This window comes from Rhinopithecus bieti, unplaced genomic scaffold, assembly GCF_001698545.2.
Source record: "Rhinopithecus bieti isolate Rb0 unplaced genomic scaffold, ASM169854v2 scaffold_41905, whole genome shotgun sequence".
In the NCBI taxonomy this organism is placed as follows: Eukaryota; Metazoa; Chordata; class Mammalia; order Primates; family Cercopithecidae; genus Rhinopithecus; species Rhinopithecus bieti.
The window spans coordinates 1116857-1144075 of record NW_016817730.1 but is presented as its reverse complement, the minus strand read 5'-3'; the positions used below and the strand labels follow the sequence as shown (position 1 = coordinate 1144075).

General features: G+C 35.2%; 1 protein-coding gene across 2 annotated transcripts in view; it reads left to right on the top strand.

Annotated features, from left to right (window-relative positions):
* Positions 1 to 20249, top strand: part of BARD1 (BRCA1 associated RING domain 1) — an 89904-nt gene extending 69655 nt beyond the window's left edge. For both annotated transcript variants that reach the window (XM_017856104.1, XM_017856105.1), the window contains 4 exons: positions 956 to 1088; positions 1651 to 1743; positions 16386 to 16483; positions 17880 to 20249. In XM_017856104.1, coding sequence (XP_017711593.1) covers positions 956 to 1088; positions 1651 to 1743; positions 16386 to 16483; positions 17880 to 18212 — 657 coding nt within the window. In that variant the 3' untranslated portion in view covers positions 18213 to 20249. The remainder of the gene's footprint in view (positions 1 to 955; positions 1089 to 1650; positions 1744 to 16385; positions 16484 to 17879) is intronic.
* The last annotated feature ends 6970 nt before the right edge of the window (positions 20250 to 27219 follow it).

Here is a 27219-nt window from a genome sequence, read left to right as displayed (position 1 = left end):
CACTGAATTATTTATTTTCATGTGAGGCGTATTTATAACGTTTAGGTTAGATGTGGTGACATCATCTTACAATTTAGTGACTAGGAAAGATGAGCTGAACTTTTAAGTGCTGAATTCTGTCATTTTTACATCATCTTACAATTTAGTGACTAGGAAAGATAAGCTGAATTCTGTCATTTACAAACACTTTTATGTAAATATATATATATATGAGATATATATGGACATATATTGTTTCCTTGAGTGTTTCACTTCTCAGCTTTAATGCTATCCACTGTTACCTTCTCTTTATTTTTGTCCTTTTTAACTTCTGTGAATTCTAAGTCTGGATTTTAAAGTGAAACTATTAGTCTTTGTTAGAGCACTTCTTTGTTAGTCATGAGCTGCATGGACTTCTTACTATTTATGGATCTGATCTCCTAAGTTTTGAATTAACTTGTCTGTTTTTCTCTTTTCTTAGTTTCGAGGGGTTACTATTTTCATAATTTGTTTTCTATTTTTTAGATCAGCACTGTTCTAGAAGCCTTGGCATTCTTTGATTTTTCAGATAATGTCAGTTTAATAACAGACCAAGTTTGAGTTACTCTTTTGGGACAAGGTAGTGGAGGTGGAATAGGGAACTGCTGATTTTAAGTGGATATTTTGGGTTACTTGGGGAAAGAAAAAGGACTTACTGGTATCAGAATGAAGTAAAACCCTGGAGAGACCCAATTTAAAATTGAAGAAACAAGATGCCCTGGGTATAGAGAGCTATCTCAATTGACATTTTCTTGAGGGAAAATAAAGAGAAAATAATTAAAAGGTTCTGGGTGTCGATTCATTGGAAATTACTGAAAATTATTAGAGTAAACTAAGTAATGAAATTCAAGTTTATATCAAGTTAACAGTCTGTTTAATGTCTTTGTCTAGTCTTCTAATGTTTTTAACACTGTGGCATCTCCTTTTATATTAACAGATGAACACTGGGCAGCGTAGGGATGGACCTCTTGTACTTATAGGCAGTGGGCTCTCTTCAGAACAACAGAAAATGCTCAGTGAGCTTGCAGCAATTCTTAAGGCTAAAAAATGTACTGAGTTTGACAGTACAGGTGAGGATTTTGAATTTTGGTGGAGAGGGGGTAGGAAAAAATGTTAGATGATCCTTTTGGAGAACTACCTTTGACAGTTTACATATGTTTTAACCATTGGGTGATGGCTGTATACTTTGCATCTTGTAATAAATCTAAGTTTTTTTTCAGTAATAAACTACTTATAGACAATGTAGTTAGGAAATGTAAAGTTTAAAGGTTTACATATATTTTAGGACAAGACAGTATTTCAGAAGAGCAAATTTGTGACTTTGCTTATGACAAATAAATTGTAGTGCAGTGTAATGTCATAATCCCTTAGGTGTAATTTGAAAATAAAATAAAAATTTGTGTTTGCCAATATGACTTTAAGATACATGGTTTATGATCTGATTTTTCATATTGATGGCCAAGTTAGAGAACGAGATACTAAATAGAAGTAGTCTTACACTTAAGTGTAAAAATTGTTGCCTTTGAAGATTCATATACAAGTTTTTAAAATATAGATTAGTTATACAAAGCAGGCCAAAGAAATACTTTGGCTTATATCTTTCTTTCTCTTACTGCCTTTTTTGTATTTTAGTAACTCATGTTGTTGTTCCTGGTGATGCAGTTCAAAGTACTTTGAAGTGTATGCTTGGAATTCTCAATGGATGCTGGATTCTAAAATTTGAATGTAAGTGTTGGATTTGAGAGAATTAAATGAATTAGACTAGTTTCATTTTTTATGGTTATTAATGCCCGTGATTAAGGAACTTGATGTTAATTTTCTTACCTCTGGTTAGTCACTGCATTTTGAAAAAGCTTCTCATATTTATGGTGTCATTTAGATGTCCTTAGTAAATGTATACACATATGTTCTGGTTTTAAAGTCTTTTTTTCCTATAATACCAACTATTTCAATGAAAAGTAAATGGAGTACATAGTGCACTTTTAAGCCTAAGCAATTCTTGTTACCGTTAAATGATATATTGAATTTAATAATACATGTTTTAAATATACGGCATGACATGTCTGTGAAATGAAAGCAGTTTATTACTTTTCCTTTATGATTACCTGCATAACACCCTTTTGGTCTTAGTTAATTTAATCCAGTATTTTTAGGAAGCTGTTGGGAAATGACTGCCTTGTACTACTTTAGTTGGAGTCACTACACGAGCTTTCTCGACCTCCACTGAAAATGTGTTCCTGTTCCCCTCTTCTTGCTGATAGTCAACCCACCACCACCTTCAGAGCTGCCTCTCACCTCCCCTACTGTCACTCGCTTACATTTCTACTCGGATTCCCTTGGGACTTAAAATGAAAAGAAAGTTCATACACAATTATTTTCTACTCCTTAATAGTGAACACATCTCCTTTTGATACTATGGCTAACATAGAACAGTAGATTCACTTTTTTGTGTTTATTAATTATTTACAAAAGATTAGTGGTTACAAAAGATTAGTGGTTACAAAGGAGGAACGTGGGGAACAATACAGTTGAGTATTTTGATGTTAGTAGTGGTCATGTAACACAAGACTACCTGAGATAAAATTAAATGAGTGCATTTATAGCTAGTGAAATCAGGCTGGGCACGGTCGTTCATGCCTGTAATCCTAGCACTTTGAGAGGCCGAGACAGGCAGATCACCTGAGATCAGGAGTTTGAGACCAGCCAGGCCAACATGGCCAACCCCCTTCTCTACTAAAAATAGAAAAATCAGCCGGGCATGGTGGCACGTGCCTGTAATCCCAGCCACTCGGGAGGCTGAGGCAGGAGAATCGCTTGAACCCGGGAGATAGAAGTGATCTGAGATGGTGCCACTGCACTCCAGCCTGGGCAACAGAGTGAAACTCCATCTCAAAAAAATAAATGACTATTGAAATCTGAGTAAGCTCTATGGATCGTATTGAAGTCAATTTGTTGGTATTATGTTACAGTGGTGTGAGATGTTAACACTGGACACTGAAGGAAAGGTACGTGGGACGTCTGTACATTCCTTTGAAACTTCCTGTGACTATAATAATTTTCAAATAAGATGTTAAAAAAGAACAGTGGGTATATTTAATGAAACCCTTTATGAAGCAACTGATGGATTAAAATTAGTTTACAAAAATGGTTTTATGGCTTTGTGCTTTGAAGGTTTTATGGTAGAATGCTTGATTTATCAAGATCTTAATTATATTATTAATTTAATCTATAGTTTGGAGTTGATTTGGTTTGTAAAACAGTTTTCTTTCATCAATTGGTATTCATGTCATTTTCAAATACAGCTACCACTTCTTTCCTTGTGATGCTTGTCTCAACCGATGCAGTCTCATCCAGCTAAGAGGCTGTGACTAGCAATGCCACTCCATCTGTTCTCATCAATCCCTATTAATTAGTCCCTCCTAGTTATGACGAGTTTGAGAAGTATAAGTAATTGGACTAATGTGTCTTTTTTTTTTTTTTTTTTTTTTTTTTTTGAGACAGAGTCTCGCTCTGTCGCCCAGGCTGGAGTGCAGTGGCCAGATCTCAGCTCACTGCAAGCTCCGCCTCCCGGGTTTACGCCATTCTCCTGTCTCAGCCTCCCGAGTAGCTGGGACTACAGGCGCCCGCCACCTCGCCCGGTTAGTTTTTTGTATTTTTTTTAGTAGAGACGGGGTTTCACCGGGTTTGCCAGGATGGTCTCAATCTCCTGACCTCGTGATCCGCCCGTCTCGGCCTCCCAAAGTGCTGGGATTACAGGCTTGAGCCACCGTGCCCGGCCGTCTCACTTATTTTTGAACTTTCTTTTCCTTTTAAATCTGTGAAAGTCTTATTGAGCCTCAGTGTTTTAAAATTCATTTAAAATGGTTTCATGATCAGGGATGCTTTTGTATCAAACCTGTGCCAGAGACCTTTCCAGTGACTATAGGAAGAAATAGATTTTCTTCATAATAAGGTTGCAGTAATAAAGAAGCCATATGTAATTTTGAATGTTAAGACATTTACCACTTAACTTTTGAGTCTAGTTCTTGTGAATATGCTGAACTGGCATTTGGTTACCTATACAGGCTACATGATTCATTTCCATAAAATCTGCCTTTTTTGGGAAATGTAGGTTTTGTCACTTTAATATCTTGGCCATGTCATTTTTATAGAATCACTGATGGACTCAGACTGACTTAATAGTGTGCTGTTTGGTGATTCTCACAGTAGTGAATAACATCCTCTAATATCAGTGGTTCTTTTAGGATAAAGGATGGATGGAATCCCTTATTGAAGTTCATATCCTCATATTTTCTAATATAGAGTCCAAAGAGAGGTTCAAAGTTTGAGACAATTCCTTTAGGTAGTCACTGGGTTTACAAAAAGAAGGCAAGAACCTTCAAATACTTCTTTCCTAATATATATTTCTCATAGTTTCTATACTGTGTATAGAAGATGTATAGAAACTGTTTCTATACATAGTTTGTATACTATAAAGTTTCTATACTTTCTATTTCTATCAAGCATCTCAGTTTGATTCTTTGTTTTTTAAGAGACGAGGTGTCACTCAAGCAATTCTGCAGCTTCAGCCTTCTGAGTATCTGGTACTACGGGTGCACATCACTGCACCTGGCTTAGTTTGATTTTTTAAAATGTTTCAAAGCTATTTAAAACTATTTGAAAACCATTCATATTAAAAGATAATAGGTGGACCAAAGCTTTCAAAATTAATTTTAAAGATTTATGACTTTTTAAAACTAGGTCTCATGTTTGAGTCTGTCCATTAACTTGCTGGTAGATAAAACTTCAGGATTAACTATTAAGAAACTTTCATATTAACTTTTCATGAGATTTTTCATAAACCAAAGAGATTCAAGAGGAATTTTATTTGTAATTTTTTCTGTAGATAATCGATTCATTTTACAAACTAAACAATTTAACAAAAAGAATTATACAAAAGATTTGGATCCATTGGGTCCAAATTTAACTATGAGAAGTTTTCTGTTGAAGTATTCTGTCTTAATTGGTTAATATCTTATTCTCCTACATTGTTTATGCAGAATATCTTAGAGTGCCACAATTAACGAACTTAGCATGAAGATTCTGAGACTAAGCCATAATTTTACAGACCATCCAGTCTTATATTTCTTTTACAGATATTTTACAGAATGATGTTTGTTTTATATTTTACAGAAATAGGAGCTATAGATAAGAAAAGTCCCTTCTTCAACATCAAATTGGTGAGGGAGCCTCTACTTTAGTCCTAGTTTGGGTGCTAATTTCTCACAGGCCATTAGTAGCCACCCATACAAGGGTGATTTTCGTATTAAAGAGGTGATAAGAATAAAAGAATGGAAGGTATATAAATAAATCATCTTACTAATCTCATAGAGTATGAATAAGATGAAACTGTATCCTAAAGATGCAAACTAGGCCAAGATAAAATGTTTTCTACTGACCTGTTCTTTCAGTACACTGCTTTCAAATTTTTTTTCTATCTTAGCCTTTTTACTAAAAGAAATTTAATTCTGCATCTTCTTTTCTTATCTCATTATGAAGGTGAGAACAGATTGCTGTCATCTTTTCTTTAATAATCTTTCTCTCTTCTCCACTCTCATCTAAGTTTAAATAAAATTGCAGCTATCGAAGTTGTAAAATTCCCCAGTACCTAAGGGAATTACTGAAGGAATGTGCCAGACATTTTATGCTGGATTTATGTCTGTGAGATGGTGAAGGGCTAAATGGAGTGTTTTTTTCATTTTTGTTTTAGCTGAGGAGAGATGGACCCTAGAAGACAATCATTACATCATCATTTAAGTAATAACCTCATAATCAGGCTAACACATTAATTCTTTTCAAACAAATTCTAACAAGTTTTCTTCTTTAAATGGATACTGAGAGTACAATGGAATTTTAAAATTAAATACAACTTTTATTCTGTACAAACTTTGCTAATTATAAAAAAAAGTACCAAAACATTCCTATAAATTAAGATTGATTAGGCAACTTTATGCTGACAGAAGGCCTCCACCAAAGATTGTCTAAGAATAAAAAAAAATTAACATCCTTTGATCTAATAGTCCCAGTTCTGAGAATTTACCCTACGCAAGAAATACAGAAGAAAGAAAGAAAGTATTTGCAGTGTTACTTCTGATAGCAAGAAGTAGGGAATATGACCTACATATGAAAGATTAGGAAAATTCTGAAATGCTTGAAGATATTCTCTGGAAAAAATTCATATTTTATATAATAAATATTAAGACTAAAATATTATGAAAATGGAATTGTTTAGCTTTTAAGCACATCAAATAATTATATCTTCACTTTCAACAATATACAAATGTGTGCATGCATGTGGATAAAAAAAATCAAAGAGCAACAGCAGTAAATTGGTGGGTTACTGGAGGACTATTTTTTATAACACTTTTAAAAATAATGGGTGCCTGTTAGATCAAATTTAAGTTGTCTAGGAATAAATTAATGCTTTCAAATTTTCAAGTTGTAATAATTGGAAGTATTTCACTTTTCTAAAGATTAATTGGATAGGGAAGGGCTTTGGTCTTAATTAGGGAAATTCGAACCTACATGTATTTATTCCTCCCGTCTGATACACCAGGTCTTTTATACCTGTTTAATGCATACCCACCAAATACAGTTGAATATGGGGATTGCCCTAATCAGAACAGACATTTTTACATAAAAATTTGAACTTTTAATATATGACTTCAAAAGAACACTAAGCATGAGTTTACTAATAGGACAATTTTGGGACATTAGACTGTTTGGTTTTTAACCATACCTATATAGAGACAGTTAATTTTGATATTCATAATACAAGAGACAGACTATTTTGATATTTTGATATTATTCACAATATAAGGTCTTAGAATTGATACCCAAGTTTTGCCTAAGAAAAATTTATGAAATAATAATATATTTTTGCAATAGAATTTGACCTGCTTCTCAATGCATTAAGTAAAATAGCAAATTACACATATTGTCATGTGCAGAAATATATTTCTACATATAAATATGCTGATAGCTAGAATTTTTATGAAAATGTCAAAAAATAAATAATTGCTAAATGATATTTATATGGAGCCAGGATTTAATGACCTGCGACAGTATTTAATGAGATATCTCAAATCTTAAATGGGAACATTTAGCCTTTATTTTATATTTTCAGCCTTTATTTCATTGTCCTTTCACTTTTGGCCATGGAAGTTTCAAATTTCAAACTCATTTCTCTGTTCTTTTACTTAAGTTTTTCAGAAATTGCAGTGATAATATGCTACTGTTTTTTCATTTTTGTCATTGTTGTAGGCTGCCTATTGTGATTTGCCTTTTACTAAAGTTTGGTGCTGTTATAGTCTGCTTGACTAAAAAGTCTAAAATAAAATCATTTGCAAAACAATTGTTTTGCTTCTACAATCTGGGTGCTGATTTTTAATAGAAATAGGAAATTCTGTAATGTTTATTTTGCTTATATACTGTTATCTTGAGTGACACACATCCCTAGTTTAAACATCCCTAGTTTAGATCTAATGACATATTTTATTAGAACGTTTGTTTTCATATGGAGTAGTGATGTTTGACTTTGTATTTTAATTTTTTTTTGTGTGTGGATATTTTGTATTGACTAAGAGTGGTTAATTCTGATTCCCATAGCTATTTCAGTTACAAATAGCCATTAATTCCAGAAGAATAACAACCCTTTTTCCCCTCCCTCACTCTGTCGCACAGGCTGGAGTGCAGTGGTGCAATCATAGCTCTCTGCAGCCATGAACTCCTGGGTTCCAGTGATCCTCCTGCTTCAGCCCCCTGAGTAACTGGAACTACAGGCACTCACCACCATACCTGGCTAATTTTTTTTTTTCTTTTTAGTTGAGGCAGAGATCTCACTTTCTTGCCCAGGCTGTTCTTGAACTCCTGGTTTCAAACAATCTTCCTGCCTCGCCCTCCTAAAGTGCTAGGATTACAAGTGCGAGCCACCAGGTCTGGCGTAAAAATCCTTTAAAATGTGGATCTGTTTACTACTCTGGGATTTGAAGAGTGAGAAAATTCTACATAGGGCTTTCCATGCAGAGTTAATAATTGTCTCCTCCTTTGGGCATTTAAAAGATCTCCATTTTGAAGTTTTCTTCCACCTTCATTGTATTCTCTCATCATTTTTGTTTAACTGTGGATTCAGGAACACCCTCCTTTTAAAATTTCCTTTTATTTGTATTATTTTTTTTATTATAGGAAAAGTAAGCTTAATATAAATCCATGACCATCATTAGTGGTCCATGCAGCTAAAATAGAAACATACATCTACTGATGTATATGCTTTTATGCGGTAGGAGGAGAGAGTGGTTATTAGCAATTTAGAATAAAAGAATACCTTCTGTACAGTAGAAGTTTCTTTATAGAAAAGTGTTGTAGCCCTGGAATTCATAAGCTTCATTATTATGCAAAAATTCCAGGCTTTGCTAAGGTAGACAGAGCTACCTTAATGACTTTTGAGTTAATTACTTTGGGTTAATCAGTACTTTAGGAATGGGGCTGCTTACCTCTGTTAAAAAAGTATTAAGATCTCAGGGAAAAAGGAAAGCTTACATGAAATGGAGAACATGATCAGGAATACATCTGGGCTAAAAGGATCTCTTAGTTTTAATAGATAAGTAGTTCCTCCTTTGTTTCTGCAAAGTGATAGCTTCAGTCAAAACCTTCAACTATAAAGGAACATATGAAAAGTAACAAAGATGAAATAAAGCATGCATTTTATAAGGATAGTGGCTTGACACATGATTTCAAGTATGTATCATTCTGGCATATGCAAAAGTTATGTTTACATAAATAACAGCTGATTCATGCAAGGTAATTTTAGTAAGGAAATTATTAGCCAAGAAAACTAACTAAAATGTGGTCTTGTATTTGTATTTTTTGCTTTTTTTTTTCTTCAAAAGGAAGTATAAGAGTTTGTTTTCTACTAACTGATGGAATAATTATGGACTTTATCAACTGTTTATTACAAATATAAAATAGTTTAAATCTTAAGATGTAAGTGTTTTAAATGGAAAATAGGTTAAAAATTCTTGCTGCAGATTGCTTAACTGTTATTCTGTAAATAAAATCTTAAAATGTTAGCCATTATTTAGGCTTGAGTTAATTAAGTAATGTTTGGCTGGTAGATTCTTCCATTGCATTGATAATGTATCACCATTTGAATTACTGAAAGTTTATTTTAAAGCATTTCATTCTTATTTTACTTTGTAGTAAATCAACTCAATTGATTTGTCTTAAAAAAGGTTCAGTAGGAAGTTGATATCAACTTGTAACTATGGTAATGTCTATGGAGTATGTCATCATTCTGAAACTCACAGGGTACAAGTTAGAGAGTAGCAACCTTAGCATGTCAGATTGAGTAAACACATTGTTCCAACTAAGAATAAAGATTAACAAAAAAACTTGATCTGTGACATGTAGGATATTTCAGTTCTCATCTCAGTTATGTCACTGAGAAAGCCACTTAAATCTCTTGGGGCTTAAGTTTCCTTATCTATAAAAGAGGTTGATTAGACAAAGCATCAGAAGTTTCAAATCGGTAGACTAAGGACTCTGAGGGCTGAAGGAAATACAATGTCTGTGGTTTTTTCTAACATAATTAAATTTTATATATTTAGGTATGATGTTTGTTATAGTCTCCATAGCTTCCTACCACTTCATACCAGGTTCTTCACACATTTATGTAATCTGCTTGGCTTTTGTAGGCATTTGAGTCACAATCCTTGGAGTAGATGTCACTCCCAGCTTTGAAAAAATTCTTGAGATTTTCTATGCTATGACAGCAACTCTAATAAAACACTTTGCCACCATTCAAATGTAGTTATAGACCTGGAAACTTCCTTTGTTTTCAGGAAAAGAAAAAGAGCTACTTTCATTCTTCCTTAGTTGGTCTTAGATGACATAAGAATTTTGCAAGCTGTTGCTTGGAGTAAAAGCATATTAGAGGAGTGTATTTGTTTAACTCAATCATTATAATTAGAGCATTGGATTTGCCTTACTTGACAGAAACTTACTACATAACTCTCATGAAACTGAATACTTAATGAATTAAGACTTACACTGGCTCCTTCCCATTGAATTACCATTCTGCCCTGTTGGTATCTGCCATCTCTTTTTTCTTGATGCCATGCTTATTGGATTCTGGTATCTATTAGGGTTAAATTCTGTTGATTGACTAATGCCAGCACGTTGTCAGGAGCAATAGATGTCATTTTAATGTATTTCTTGTAAATAGTCAAATCAACCCATAAAATGGAGAAGCAACTGACGTAAGCACAGCCTACTTAATTCTGCAATTAGACATTAGCCATTCATTTGATACAGGAGATATCATAGAAGTGTTCAGTCCTTGACTTTCTGTGCCACCATATTCAGTTAAAGATACAATTATGAACGCTCTGCAAGTATCATTGGGAAGGAGATTTGGGAAGGGGAATAGATTTGGGAAGCAGAATACCTGCTTATGTAATGAGGAAAATTAAAAAATTTACATATAGTGAATTTGAGTTAGCCATTTCACTGGATTCCTGATGGTTTTTGGTTTGATCTTTAATATAGAAACAATATATGACATAATTCCAGCACACTGGCAGGGCTTCTAGTATGGTATTTTGACCTAGTCAAGAATTTTGAGTCTCATTTTCAATGTATAATAAAGTTAATATTTTATATTAGCTTTATTAGAAAGGTAGTTTTAATTCAGTGAGTGCTTATTAAAATTTATGCCCTTTTAGAGTATAATTTTATTATATGTAAAAAACAATTTTGAAAGCACATTTATGATCATTTAAAATTAAAAGATTCAGAAACTCAGCTGAGCAAACTTGGGTGAATATGATTTTATATTAAAACAATGGGGAGAGAGAGATGAGTGCCAAATACAGCACAGATAAAACTAACAAATTAAGATTGACATGATGGGTAATTATAGATGTCCTGAGTGTGAATGTTGAATTTGAATATGCATTAACGACCCAATTCCGGAAAGACTCCGTCTCTTGACAAACCTCTGCTTTTGGAGAGATGGAGTACTCAGTTGTTAGTCTTCTGCTTCTGGCCTTTTTTTATAATAAACAACATCTTGGAACACTCAATTCAAGCAGCTTTTAAGCATTTGACATATGCACATCAAGCTAAGATAATACCCAAGGTTTATCTTGTGTACCACTAAGTTATATTCCAGTGTGAAATACACAGCCTTTAGAAAACTAAGCAGATTTAGGTTCAGATTCACATTCTGCCAGTTAATGGCTGAATGGCTTTAAGCAAGTTAACTTCTTAGCGTTTCAGTTCCCTCCCCTGAATTGGAAGTAATATACAGTAAATCCTCATTGTTCGTGGATTCTGTGTTTGTGAGTTTTCTTACTTGCTAAAATTTTTCTTGTAATCCCCAAATCAATACTCACAGTGCTTTTGTAGACATGTACAGAGTAGTGAAGAACTTTACTTGCCAAACAGGTGTGTCCCCAGCTGAGGTCAAACAAGGTGATACTTGCCTCCTTTTTCCAGCTCTCACACTGTAAACAAGTGGCCCTTTCACAGTCTATTGATGCCATGTTTTCTGCATTTTTGTATTTTTGTTGATGATTTTATTATTTAAAATGGCCTCATAATGTAGTGCTGAAGTGCTGTTTTATGTGTCTAAGCTCAAGAAGATTGTGATGTGCCTTTCAGGGAAAATATTAAATACCGTGTTAGATAAGCTTTGTTAAGGTGTTAATTGTAGTACTGCTGGTGCTAAGTTTAATGTTAATGAGTCAACAGTATACAATAAATAATGTGTATAAACAGAAACATACATAAAACAAAGTATTCATCGGTTGATGAAAATTCTGGAACCACAGGCTCACAAAAACATAACCCTGTATTTCCTTTAACAACAGTGGTTCATTATTCACTAATTCGGTGTTCATAGCATCTTTATAGAACATAACTACTGCAGATAATGAGCATTGGCTATACTACTCTTGCTGTATTTGGGGAAGGATACAAGTACTTTTAGTAGCTGTTATCACAGTAATTTTGATCAGGATCTTTTCTTAGAACAAACAGTTGTGTCCTTGGTCATTTAAAGTTAGAAAAGTAAAAAGAAAACAGAATAGAATAAGTTGGTATCTTAAGAATTTTTTTTTTTCTCCTTTGACCAGAACATATTGGTGTGTGATTTTTAGCATTGGATTGGTCAGGCCTTATGATTTATGAGTGTTTTATTCTACATTATGGAAAAATTAAAGTTTTCAGAGCACTGCACAGTGTACACATTCAATCTATAGTAAAGTATTTTGCTCATTGGATAAATATTAGGTAACATAGCATTCATAGTTTTTATAAAATGATGCTGCTCTCATGGTTCTCTATTAATAACAATTTATAAGAATAGAGTTCTGTCTGTTAGTATTTACAGGTGTAAAATAAACTTATATACAATCAAATAAATTCTCAGGTTCTACTCAATTTAAACCCAGGGAAGTAACAATGGAACAACTTATTCCTTATTTTATTAATGATATTCTACTTTTCTTTTCATATTTAATATTACCATTTCATTTTGTTTAACAAGAGCTATAAATGACTAAAACTCTGGCTGTGTATTATTTCCTGCTTTATTAGTATTTTTGAATACCACTTCACTAATACATGTAAATCATTAATACTTCCAGAATATTTTTTTTAAATATTTAAGATATATTGGTTCTCCATTTTCATAAACAACTTTGCATTCAAACATTTTTTCAAAAAACCTATTATCTTTGCTTTTAACATTTGAAATAAATGCAAAATATAAAATAATATTTTATTATTTTTCTGACAATCAAATCTGCTCCCAAATTTGTTCTTCTTTGAAAGGTTAGCCATTTTAAATAGAAAAAGAGGGAAAAGCTGGATCTGAAAAATGGATCTTCTCATGTTTGTCTGTGTAAAAACTATTAACCTTTGTTCTTTAATTGACTTTGTAACGGAAATTTACATAATATGAAGTTCTTAGAATTTCTGGACAAGAGTAGGGAGTTTTCTTTGTTATTATATATACCATGACTTGAGATTATCTCAGTGGCATCCTTAATATCTTTAAAACATGGATGTAATTTTAAATGTGCTTGGAAAATTAAATTTGATAATGGATTGCTTGTTGATAGAGGAAAATAAAGCAATAAAATTTCATTTAAAATTAGGCAGTCTGAGATAGAGCATTCTAATATTAATGAAAGTTCAGGATTAGATTATTGAAATAAAATGACAGGAAACAGCAGGATTTTCTTCTTAGGGAAGAGATTATGACTTCTCTTGTACATAATAGGTGTTTAACACAGTTTGAGCATTCCTAATCTGAAAATCCAAAATGCTGTAAAATACTAAACTATTTGAGTGCCAGCATGACACACTTGACCTCACATGATGGCTCACAGTCTAAACGCAGACACAACTTTGTTTTATGCACAAAATTATTAAAGATAGTATATAAAATTATCTTCATATATGTTTTATCTGTATAAAGTGTATATGAAACATAGATGAATTTCTTTTTTAGACTTGGGTCTTGTTGCCAAGATATACCTAATTATGTATGTGCAAATATTCCAATATCCAAAACAAAACTGAATTTTAAAACACTTCTGGTTTCAAGCATTTCAGATAAGGGATACTTGGCCTGTAAATATGATATAAGAAGAGCACCGATGTGGAAGTCTGTTGCTTTAGGAAGTGGTTCACTTTACCTTTGCTATTAGTGATCTTAGCAAGTCACTCTGTTTCTGCATTTGCCTGTGCGAATCTATAAAACAAGAAAGTAGGACTAGCTCTTCAGGGTCTTTTCTACCTCGTAAGTAATTTGATTCTGGGTATTTTCAAAATTCAAGTTACAAGATTAGAATAAATGAAACATTTTATAAACAGGACTCAAACACATTTTTTTCCCCAGAAAGTACCAGTTTTTTCAGTTCTGTCGCGTTCTCCAAATTCTGCTGATTGACTCCTGTAATCCGATGAAGTTTTGTTACTGTGTCAGAGTGGGGTAATAAAGAAGAAAGTTTAAAACTGATTATACCATAAAGTTTGAGTCAGTCTAAAGTGAACCATTACTTAACTCTTGGAAAACACTGCATTTCTTTGTCTTCTCCAGTATAAGTTTTTGCTCTCAAGATAATCATTATAGGTGTGGTGGCTCACGCCTGTAATCCCAGCACTTTGGGAGGCTGAGGCAGGTGGGCGGATCACGAGGTCAGGAGATTGAGACCATCCTGGCTAACACGATGAAAGCCTGTCTCTACTAAAAGTACAAAAAATTAGCTGGGTGTGGTGAGCGCCTGTAGTCCCAGCTACTCCGGAGGCTGAGGCAGGAGAATGGCGTGAACCCAGGAGGCGGAGCTTGCAGTGAGCCGAGATGGTGCCACTGCACTCCAGCCTGGGTGACAGTACAAGACTCTGTCTCAAAAAAAAAAAAAAAAAAAAAAAAAATCATTGTAGGTCAAGAGCCATTTCACTCATACACAAGTGAATCTAAATTTATAGTAGATGCAATCCCAGGACAGTTCTGGGTAGCAGATTAACTGCTGGTTCTTGGCCACCCTTCAGTCAAGAAAGGAGCCCTTTTACAGGCAAATGCAGAGTTTACATGCCGAGTAGTGATTCTGCTCCTGTGTTGGAATCAATTTACTGTTGAAGTAAGTAGGGATCAGCCGGATAGAACTTTATCACTAGCATTTTTCAAGAGGTTTCCAAAACACTGTAGTATATCCAACATATATGTCTAATCCTCGATCTAAATTATATGTTTATGCAGCCATAGATTTTTTTCTGGTCGTTTTAAGCCATTAGATATCAAGTGATAACAGGATACAATAGTTTGATATTCAAAACTATGTGTAACTCTGAACTCTTACAGGTGCTATACAATTACTTATTTTTATTGGTGTGGATACAATCTATCAATGCTGTGTCCATAGTGAATTTTTAAAAACTTTTGTTCCTTTGTGTTAACAACACTAGACAGTGAACGGGATACCTGAGTTACTGTTCCAACTTTCCCAATACCCTCTGCTATTAAACTCCTCTTCTATGGGAGAGTGTATGAAATTCTGAAGAATGCATAAGTGAATAATATATGGTTTCTGCCCTCAGTGATAAAATGAGATATTGAGCAAAACAACCTCAAAGACAAATAGGAAATTGTATGGAGGGTTTGTTTTTATAATGAAGATAATTCATTATAGTATCTAGTTTATAGAATGCTTCTTGCATTTTATCCACAGAAGCCCAGTGAAAACACTGTTTTCATTTTTTATTTCCTTAGGCAAGGAAGCTTCCAGAACAAGTAATTGGGATACCCAAGTCCTTCAACTCCAAATCTCAAATTTAGTAGTTATATGCTATCAGAACAGAAGCATAATAAATACATATATACATGCCATCAGTTCCCTCGCCTGTTGTTGAATAGGCGTTATCCAAGATGTTGTCTCTAGCTGAAGCTGACCATGTCCTTCATGATTGGTCCTGGGCATCCAAGGGTTCCTTTCATTTCTAGAGCCTAGCGAGACAGTTGGTACTGGCTGCCAGCCAGTGGCCCTACTTAGGGTTTCCCCACCCAGGTGCCAGGCAGTGGAATGACTCTAAACAGTGCCAGGCTGAGCTGTCTCTATTGCATCTTGCTTTTTAACCTGAAGCTGTGAACAGACTTACTCAAGCCATCAAAACAATGCTTTTTTTTTCCTGCAAAGCCCAACCAAATCGTCTCTAGACTGGCGACCTCAGTTGTGTTCCTGTCACATTCCAAACCTATCCCAAGCTCTGCTTGTTTACTTTAGCAAGCACTGTTGAGCCCCTGTTGTGTGGCTAGCTGAGCTAGGTGCTGTAGACTAAAGCACATTCCGTCATGTCAGATCACTTACAGTTTAACAGACAATTAGACATAACTGCCAAAATGAGCAGTGTAGATGGTAAGTGCTCAGTTTAGGTTATTGTGGGCAGGACTGCATCATGGACTTTTTATTCACCTTACATTTGGGTAATTGCTATGAGTGAAAATGTAGACTTTTGTGTGTGTGTTTGAAATAGTATCCTGGCTTAGGTTTTTTAGAAAGGAGATTAAAATTACAGTTAGTGTTCAGTACTAACTTATGGCTTAATCCTCCAAAGAAAGAATATTTTAAATCTTTTCTTTATATGGAAAACCAATTGTGTTATGTTTTGTTTTGGCATAAGTAAGATTTCTGTTTGCATTTTAGAATAATACTTAAAACTGCCATGAAGAAGAAAAACCACTTAGGTAAATTGCTTAATTTTAATGAGAGAGAAGTAATGCTCACTTGATATTTATTTTGCTTTAATTCTTGTGTTTTTGTCAGGGGTAAAAGCATGTCTACGAAGAAAAGTATGTGAACAGGAAGAAAAGTATGAAATTCCTGAAGGTCCACACAGAAGCAGGCTCAACAGAGAACAGCTGGTATTTTTCTTTTAATACAACTTTCATTGTTCTTATTATGACATACTATTATTATCACCATCAGGAAAAACTTCTGCCCTTTCAACAACTACAGGTGACTGATTAAAATTTTAATTGTGCTTATTTCAAGCACTTGGTTCTGAAAGATGATCACGATGAGCAGTAAAATCCAGAAGGTAATAATTTCATACTGTTAATGGATTTTTGGCATCTTGAACATTCCCATAAACCTTTCAGAATCGGAGGTAAATCTCAGATACAGGAAGTAGCTTGGAAGAAGACTTACAGCTGCTGCTCGGATTTAGTTACCATATGTCTTGATGGCCACATATTGTAGTTTTAATGGATAATATTGCATTATCCTGTTGATATATATATGTATATTAGAAGTGACAAAGAAAATTTCCGTAGAAGGGAATTATGAAACTTTTTTAAATTTCCAACAAGCATACAGAAATGTGTTTCATAGCTAATTGGATCCCTAGCCTCAGCACAATAATCTCTTGTGCCCGTGAATACATTTCTGGAACCGTGGAGGGCACACCCCCTACGGTGGCTGCCCTGGAGACCTTAGGTTGGTAATATGTAGGGACCTGAATGTGGATGGGCAGAACTGGATAAAAGTCCATGGAAAAGATGTTACTCTTGTAATTACATTTAGCCTTGTGTCTCTGAAGCCTGTTTCATAAAAGCTAGGAGTTGTGGGGGTTTTAAGTCCCACCACTTAAGCATAAACATCCTGATGAAAAAAGTTTGATGAACAGTTTTTTTTTTCTTTATACCAAACACATCTAAAATTTTAGAAGAATGAAAAGGAACCAAAATGGTGACTGAATCTTCGGGGAAAAATTGTAAATAGGAAGCCCCTATTTGCCTAAATATTTTTCTTGATCCAATTAGTATGCTTGAAATTTAACTTGTCCCAGCACCTCATTAAGCAGCTTCTTAGCTGCTCATAATTATTACAGATTGAGCATCCCTAATCCAATATCCAAAATGCTCCAAAATCCAAAACTTTTTGAGCTTTGACATGATGCCGCAAGTGGAAAATTCCACACCTGACCTCATGTGGCAGGTCACAGTCAGAACACGGTCAAAATTGTGTTGCATGCACAAAATTACTGAAAATATTGTGTAAAATTACCTCAGGCTGTGTGCATAAGGTGTACAAGAAATAAATGAATTTTGTGTTTAGGCTTGAGTGTCATCCTTAAGATATCTCATATATATGCAAATTTTCCAAAACCCAAAAAATTTCTGAATCTGAAATGCTTCTGGTCCAAATGTTTCAGGTAAGGGATACTCAACGTGTATTTTTATTTTCCTCATTCATATGCAGTGTTTTTGAATACAGTATTTTGATCTGCCTTTAACAAATGTTTTCTCATTATTTCAGTTGCCAAAGCTATTTGATGGATGCTACTTCTATTTGGGGGGATCCTTCAAACACCATCCAAAGGACAACCTTATTAAGCTCGTCACTGCAGGTGGGGGCCAGATCCTCAGTAGAAAGCCCAAGCCAGACAGTGACGTGACTCAGACCATCAATACAGTCGCATACCATGCAAGACCCGATTCTGATCAGCGCTTCTGCACGCAGTATATAATCTATGAGGATTTGTCTAATTATCACCCAGAGAGGGTTCGGCAGGGCAAAGTCTGGAAGGCTCCTTCAAGCTGGTTTATAGACTGTGTGATGTCCTTTGAGTTGCTTCCTCTTGACAGCTGAATATTGTACCAGATGAACATTTCAAATTGAACTTGCACGGTTTGTGAGAGCCCAGTCATTGTACTGTCTTGAATGTTTCACATTTTTACAAATAGGTAGAGTCATTCATATTTGTCTTTGAATCAAAAAAAAAAAAAGGGTCTAATGCCAGATTAGGAATTCATGTTGTGTTTACCATTTAGATGCTGGGATTGCTTTTAAAGGTTTTTCTTTTTAAAATTGCCATGTTTTTTGATTCATCGTGTCTTTCTATTCAGATTATTGAGTATCAAAGATTAATGAGAGGACGCCAGAATCCTGGTTAAATAGACAAGTGGTGTCATTACTGTTTGAGTCTTTTAATATTCTTTAATAAAATCCATACCTGCCACCAGTGAAAAAACTTGCCATTTTTTTTTAAGTAAACAGAGAATATTATCAAATATTTTGGCTTTATTGCAAAGAGAATATTTGGTCTAAATAGACCAACCACCTTAGGTGTTTAATTCTCCTATCTGCAATTGTCTTTATCCTATATTGTGTTCATTTCTTTTCTTGTAATTTACTTTGTTGTCTGTTTCTACACTTTTATCCCTGTTTTTTATGTTGTATATTCATCAGGAAATCGTGATTTTAACATTTTTTTTTGTGGTAAAAATCAACACTGGGCTCATGGTACATATTTTTATTCTGTACATTTGCTTATAACTATCAATATATAACTCTGTTTATCTACTCTCTCTATATATATACTTACAGCATTTTCTCTAACACATTTTAATATCAGTATTTTTTAAAGAAGTCTGACCAATCTAGCACATTGTCAGTCCAACGTCATTACTTTAAATTAAAAAGCAGTCTTCTTCTGGTAAACCTTGTTGATATTTGCAAAATAATTTTGAAGGTCCTAATTTCTTCCTTTGTAAAGTTTTTAAAAGTGTTTAGGTTGGCATGGAGGCAGAAGTTGGTGATTACTTGACTTACAACAGACTTTTTCCAGATCATACAAAAGGCCATACAGTAAGTGTAGAAGGAGGCATGGGGAGGGCTTACTAGTATCAGACAGACAAGGCCTCAGTGAGTGGGCGGGATACCACCGGAGAGTGGCCAGACCTGGGGAGGTTACTCTGCTCTGGGTGCTCTCATTCCCGAATCCACAAGGATACATTAGATTATTTTGAAACGTTTTTTTAAGAAGCAGAATTCTTTAATAATTCCTTCCTAGACATTGAATATACTTACAAAATTAAAGACTTGGCGAAGGAGACACTGAGAGACCTGCCAGTTTGGTTCCTCATGAACAAAAGAGGACAGTTTGATAACAACTAGAATAGAATATCCCTAGTTTTAAAATACTGAGAATCTCTGAAGTTCATCAACATCTTAAGATGCACTTACTTGAAAGTTTGAGATTCTGTTTATCATTTGAAAATGATTTTTCTTTAATTCTTTCTTTGACATACTGTTTTTTTCATATCAACAAATATATTGTATGAACAAAATAACCTTTTGACCCTGACCTTGCTGGGTGAATTAGCTCTGAAACACTCTCTGCAACCAGTAACGCATTTGTCCCACATTTCATTCTGATGGAAAATGACGAACACCATAGCACCAAACAAAAATCCGACGAGTTAGATAATGTCTGGATTAAATAATTTAAGACTCTCTGGGATTTTGGTTGTCATTTTGTATTTATAACTGACTTCAAGTCACTTTGTATTGCCTCATAGGTCACATTTTAGACAGGTTTGTGTCTGTCCCTTGCATCTGAATTCCTGTTGGTAAAGATACCTTTGAGGTCTCTTGCTCAGTTTTTGTCATTCATTTTCTTGGTTTATCACCCTCCCTTCTTTTTGTTGTTTTTCCCTGACTGTTAAGCAGTTTCATCTTTGTTTTGTTAAATATTTATTTTGACAGCAGTTAGTTTGTGTTAAGCTCTTGAAACTTGTAATTGTACACTCTGTTTAGATATATATGTAATTTTTATTTTTCAATCATAGATTCAAGCTTCCTTCTTATTTACCATAAATCATTAAAATTATTTGTGTTTCCATATATCTGTGTCTTATATAAAATTGGCTTATTCTGTGCTGTTGAATGAGGCCCAACATGACTTGGTGAGGAAATGTATTAACTAACAAAATCTTATCATTTTGAACATAACACTTTTTAATTAATTTTGAATAGAAGTATTTCTAAAATGTACTAGATACTTTATTACCTTAGATTATTCCGAATATAGTATAACTTTGATAGTTGGGAATCGTCATTAAGAAACAATTACACACTGATTCCTTTGTGTCTCTATAAAAGTGAGAGGCTGGTAGCTTTTCCACATTCTCATGGCTGTTTTCTAGTTCTCTTGAATTTGTAGCTGTTCCTCTTTTTCCTTGACAGCTGCCACTTTGTAGCTATTTTTCTGTCTCTGCTAATACTTTACCATATCTAACTTACTTTTTTTTTCTTTTGACCTGCTGAAAAATAGAAACCAGATGGGAAGTATATTAGAATTATGATTGAAATAAGGGTAAATGAGCAATGTGTGAGGGTTATCACTGACTTCACCTAAGAAGTAATTTAGCTACATGAATTTTAGTAAATAGAATTTTTCCTTTATTTCATTGGTCCTTTTTTTTGTTTGTTTTTGCACCTGCTTTGTGAATTTAATAGTTAAGTGACCTCTGCCTAGAGGATGATATTTGGGGAGGTTTGATGTTTTCTGTGGGAATAAGATGATTCACGGGTGGGAATGGGGCTACATTAGCTGTTATTGTTTCCATGAGTCAGTGTGGAAAAAACATTAATTGTATTCTAAATGTTCATGGACCTCATTGCAGTCACAATTGTCTATTCTGTTTCCTACCCTGAACACATTAAAATGGTAGGAACTAATGAATAGCTACTGAAGTTGTCTTCGGTTAAGAGCTATAATTTTTTTTTAGTCAACTAATGTGGCTTATGCCTGGCTAATTAAGCTGCAGACATTCTTATAAATTAGTGATTGTTGATTATTTGTGTAGCTTTCTAAGGCACAAGGTGCACTTTCTGATACCTGTATGTTTCTATTAGAATGGTGATGTGAGAGAAGTGGGAAAAGCATGTTCTTTGACTAGGCTTAAAGGGTTGATGACTAATACTCCAGCCCTAGGGAGGATTCTGGGTCGGCTTTGAAGTTAGACATGGGTTTGTTAACAGTCTAACCTGTATCATCAGTGATAAAGCGGGGGAAATACTGTTTATTTCACCCGGGTGTAAAAATGTGTGAAAGTACTCAGCACACGGTAGGCATTCACAATTCGCCTTCCAGAAACCCTGTGAGCAAGCTCATGGAAAAGTGGCTATTGATAGCACAGCTTGTGTCAGTCCTGAGTATCCTGGCTTTTGTGTCCCATGCACATCTACTGCTGGGCGTCTTCCTGTCTTCACTTTACTGGTTTTAGCCTGAACAACAACCAGAGCCAGGCCCTCGTTTCCTGTTGCTGACTTCTCGCCATCCCATCTGCACTGGTAAAGTTTGCCCATCATATATAGCCACCCCTGCTCATTTAACTAAAATGTTTAGCTTTCATCCCCTCTGTGTATTTACCGTGGATACCACGATTGCTTAGGCCTCCACAAAGAAGTGGTGTACCTTGGACAGTACTGGCAAAGCTTCTACTGTTACCATAATATCATAAACCCTTCCGCCACCTCCACTTGAGGCCTAAGACAAGAATGTTTATCTTTTCTGCTTTAGTTTATAGTTTGTTAGACTCATATTTTCATTAATACCACAAGTTTGTCAAAACCATTTGCCTGCTGTGTAAGGCCCCATTTGCCTGCTGTGTAAGATAATGTAATCTAAAAATAAAGGTCTTTTTCTGAATCTTTCTCATGTAAATGTCTGAGTTTTTAAACAAATCTGTTTACAAAAGTATTACATAGTTGAGAAATACAAAAAGAATTTCTGCAGAATACAAAAGCACAAGGAAGAAAACAGGCACAAAATCCAGGGGCCATTAAACTGAAACTATTTTGTGTGGCCTTCGTAGTGTTAAAAGTACGTCGAATGCTGATAACAGGGGACATGAGCTTCTGTTCACCGCATCCTCACCACTTCTCTCTCACCCCTTAACGTTTATTCTTTTAGTTGGGCCTTGGAAACATTGACTTAATCCACAACTATTAACATTCTTACCTCTTTTTCTTTCCCCATAAGTTATTTGGGTATAGGTGGTATTTGGTTACATACGTTCTTTAGTTGTGATTTGTTGAGATGGGCGCGCGCATCACACTGAGCAGTGTACACTGCAACCATATTTGATAGTCTTTTTTTTTTTTTTTTTTTGAGACGGAGTCTCGCTCATCGCCCAGCGCTGGAGTGCAGTGGCTGGATCTCAAGCTCACTGCAAGCTCCGCCTCCCGGGTTACGCCATTACTCCTGCCTCAGCTCCAGTAGCTGACTACAGGCGCTCCGCACCAGCTCGCCCAGCTAGTTTTTTTGTATTTTTCAGTAGAGACAGGGGTTTCACGGTGTTGAGCCAGAGAGAACGTTTGATCTTCTGACCTCGTGATCCACACCGTCTCGGCCTCCCAAAGTGCTGGGATTACAGGCTTGAGCCACCGTGCCCGGCAAGTATTTGTAATGCTTTGTCCCTCGCCCTGCTCCCAGGTCTTCCTCACAAGTCCCCAAACAGTCCATGTATTATTCTTACAGCCCTTCTCATTGTCATAGTTTAGCTTCCACATATCAATGAGAACTTAACGATGTTTGGTTTTCCATTCCTGAGTTACTTAGAATAATAGTCCTCCAGTCTCATCCAGTCATTGCAATTCATCCCCTTTTTTATGGCTGCATAGTATTCGCATTGTGTATATATATGATATATATACACACACAGACATTCTTTATACACTTGTTGATTGATCTGGGTTGGTTCCACGATTTTGCAATGTGACATTGGCACGCTATAAACATGCGTGTGCAGTATCTTTTTTGAATAATGACTTCTTTCCTCTGGTCATACCCAGTAGTGGGATTTCTGGATCAAATGGTAGTTCTACAGTTCTTTAAGGAATCTTCACTGTTTTCCAAGTGGCGTACTGAGTTTGCATTCCCCACCAGCAGTGTAGAAGTGTTCCCTGTTCACTGCATCAATGCCAACATCTACTGTTTTTTGATTGATTGATTATGGCCATTCTTGCAGGAGTAAGGTGGTATCGCATTGTAGTTTTGATTTGCTGATCATTTCTGATGTTGAGCATTTTTTCATATGTTTATTGGCCATTTGCGTATCTTCTTTTGAGAACTGTCTATTCATGTCCTTAGTTCACTTTTTGATAGGATTGTTTGTTTTTTTCTTAGTGATTTGAGTTTGTTGTAAATTCTGGATATTAGTCCTTGTCAAATGTACAGATTACGACAATTTTCTCCCACTCTGGGTTGTCCCTTTACTCTGCTGACTGTTCTTTTTGCCATGTAAAAGCTCTTTAGTTTAATTAGGTCCCAGCTATTTATCTTTGTTTTTATTGCATTTGCTTTTGGGTTCTTGGTCATGAAATCCTTGCCTAAGCCAATGTCTAGAAGGGTTTTCCAATGTTATCTTCTAGAATTTTTATAGTTTCAGGTCTTAGGTTTAAGTCCTTAATCCATCTTGAGTTGATTTTTGTATAAAGTGAGAGATGAGGATCCAATTTCAGTCTCCTACATATGGCTAGCCAATTATCCCAGCACCATTTGTTGAAAAGGGTGCCCTTTCCCCACTTTATGTTTTTGTTTGCTTTGTCTAAGATCAGTTGGCTGTAAGTATTTGGGTTTATTTCTGGGTTCTCTATTCTGTTCCGTTGGTCTATGTGTCTCTTTTTATACCAGTACCATGCATTTTTGGTGACTATGGTGTTATAGTATAGTTTGAAATCAGGTAGTGTGATGCCTCCAGATAATGTTCCTTTTGCTTAGTCTTGCTTTGGCTATGCTGGCTCTTTTTTGGTTCCGTATGAATTTTAGGATTGTTTTTTCTAATTCTTTGAAGAATGATGGTGGTATTTTGACGGGGATTGCATTGAATTTATAGATTGCTTTTGGCAGTATGGTCATTTTCACAATGATTCTATGCATCCATGAGCATGGACTGCGTTTCCGTTTGTTTATGCTGTCTGATTTCGTTCAGTGGTGTTTTGTAGTTTTCCTTGTAGAAGTCTTTTGACTCCTTGGTTAGGTATATTCTTAAGTTTTTTTTTTTTTTTTTCAGCTATTGTAAAAGGGGTTGAGTTCTTGATTTGCTTCTCCGCTTGGTCGCAGTTGGTGTATAGAAGAGCTACTTATTTGTGTGCATTAATCTTGTTTTCAGAAACTTTGCTAAATTATTTTATCAGTTCTAGGAGCTTTCTGGAGGAGTCTTTAGGGTTTTCAAAATAAATGATCATTTCGTCAGCACACAGTGACAGTTTAACTTTCTCTTTACTGATTTGGGTGCCCTTTATTTCTTTCTCTTGTCTGATTGCTCAGGCTAGGACTTCCAGTACTCTGTTGAAGAGGAGTGGTGACAGTAGGCACCCTTGTCTTGTTCCAGTTCTCAGAGGGAATGCTTTCAACTTTTCCTCATTCAGTATTATGTTGGCTGTTACATTAAGCTATGTCCCTTGTAGGCCAATTTTGCTGAGAGTTTTAATCATAAAGGGATGTTGAATTTTCTTTAATGCTTTTTCTACATCTATTGAGATGATCATGTGTTTTTTGTTTTTAATTCTGTTTATGTGGTGTATCACATTTATCATGACTTGCATATGTTAAACCATCCCTGCATCCCTGGTATGAAACCCACTTGATCATAGTGGATTATCTTTTTGATAAGTTGTTGGATTTGGTTAGCTAGTATTTTGTTAAGGATTTTAGCATCTGTATTCATCAAGGATACCCGTCTGTAGTTTTCTTTTTTGGTTATGTCCTTTCCTGGTTTTAGTATTAGGGTGATGTTGGCTTCATGGAATGAATTAGGGAGGGTTCCTTCTTTCTCTATCTTGTGGAATAGTGTCAAAAGGATTGGTACCAATTCTTTGAATGTCTGGTAGAATTCTGCTGAAAATCCGTCTTATCCTGGACTTTTTTGTTGTTGGTAATTTTTAAATTACCATTTCAATCTCACCGCTTGTTATTGGTCTGTTCAGGGTATCTAATTTTTCCTGATTTAAGCTAGGAGGGTTGTATTTTTCCAGGAACTTCTCCATCTTTTCTAGGTTTTCTGGTTTATGTGTGTAAAGGTGTTGACAGTAGCCTTGTATGATCTTTTGTGTTTCAGTGGTGTCAGTTGTAATATCTCTTGTTTCATTTCTAGTGCGGTTATTTGGATTTTCTCTCTTCTTTTTTGGTTAATCTTGCTAATGGTCTATCAATTTTATTTATCTTTTCAAAGAACCAGCTTTTTGTTTCATCTGTCTTTTGTATTTTTTGTTTTGTTTTGTTTCAATTTCATTTAGTTCTTCTCTGATCTTGCTCATTTCCTTTCTTCTGCTGGGTTTGGGTTTGGTTTGTTCCTATTTCTCTAATTCCTTGAGCTGTGACCTTAGAATGTCAGTTTGTGCTCTTTCAGTCTTTTTGATGTAGGCATTTAGGGCTATGAACTTTCCTCTTAGCACTGTCTTTGCTGTATTCCAGAGGTTTTGGTAGGTTGTGTCATTACTGTCATTCAGTTTCAAGAATTTTTTAATTTCCATCTTGATTTTGTTTTTGACCCAGTGCTCTTTCAGAAGCAGGTTATTTGCATGGTTTTAAAGGTTCCTTTTGGAGTTCATTTCCAGTTTTATTCCACTGTGGTCTGAGAGAGTGCTTGATACAATTTCAATTTTTTAAAATTTATTGAGGCTCGTTTTATGGCCTGTCATATGATCTAACTTGGAGAAAGTTCCATGCACTGTTTAATAGAATGTGTATTCTGCAGTTGTCAGATGAAATGTTCTGTATGTATCTGTTAAGTCCATTTGTTCCAAGGTATAGTTTAAATCCGTTGTCCCTTTGTTGACTTACTGTCTTGATGACCTGTCTAATGCTGTCAGTGGAGTATTGAAGTCACCCACTATTATTGTATTGCTGTCTATCTAATTTCTTAGGTCTGTTAATAATTGTTTTATAAATTTGGGAGCTCCAATGTTAGGTGCTTATATGTTTAGGACTATGATATTTTCCTGTTGGGCAAGGCGTTTTACCATTATATAATATCCCTCTTTGTCTCTTTTAGCTGCTGTTGCTTTAATGTCTGTTTTGTCTGATATAAGAATAACTACCCCTGCTCACTTTTGGTGTCCGTTTGCATGAAGTGCCTTTTTCCACCCCTTTAAGTTTCTGTGAGTCGTTATGTGTTAGGTGAGTCTCAGCAGCAGATAGTTGGTGAGTTCTTATCCATTCTGTGGTTCTGTATCTTTTAAGCGGAGCATTTAGGTCTTTTACAGTCAATGTTAGTATTAAAATGTGAGGTACCATTGCATTCATCATGCTCTTTGTTGCCAGTACACATTAGGGTTTTTTTTTTTTTTGTATTTGCTTTTTAATTTGTATTTTATTTTATAGGTCCTGTGTGATTTATGCTTTAAAGAGGTTCTGTTTTGCTGTGTTTCCAGGATTTGATTCAAGATTTAGAGCTCCTTTTAGCAGTTCTTGTAGTGGTAGCTTGGTAATGGCGAATTCTCTCAGTATTTGTCTGTCTAAAAAGACTGTATCTTTCCTTCATAAGTGATGCTTAGCTCTGCTGAATAGAAAATCCTTGGCTGATAATTGTTTTGTTTGAGGAGGCTGAAGAGAGCACCTCAATTCCTTCTAGCTTGTAGTGTTTCTGCTGAGAAATCTGCTGTTAATCTGATAGGTTTTCCTTTATAGGTTACCTGGTGCTTCTGTCTCACAGCTCTTAAGAGCTTTTTGTTTTCTTTCCTTTTGTTACCTTTGGATAACCTGATGACAGTGTGCCTAGGCGAAGATCTTTTTGCAGTGATTTTCCCAGGTGTTCTTTGTGCTTCTTGTATTTGCGTCTCTACGTCTCTCACAAGGCCAGGGAAG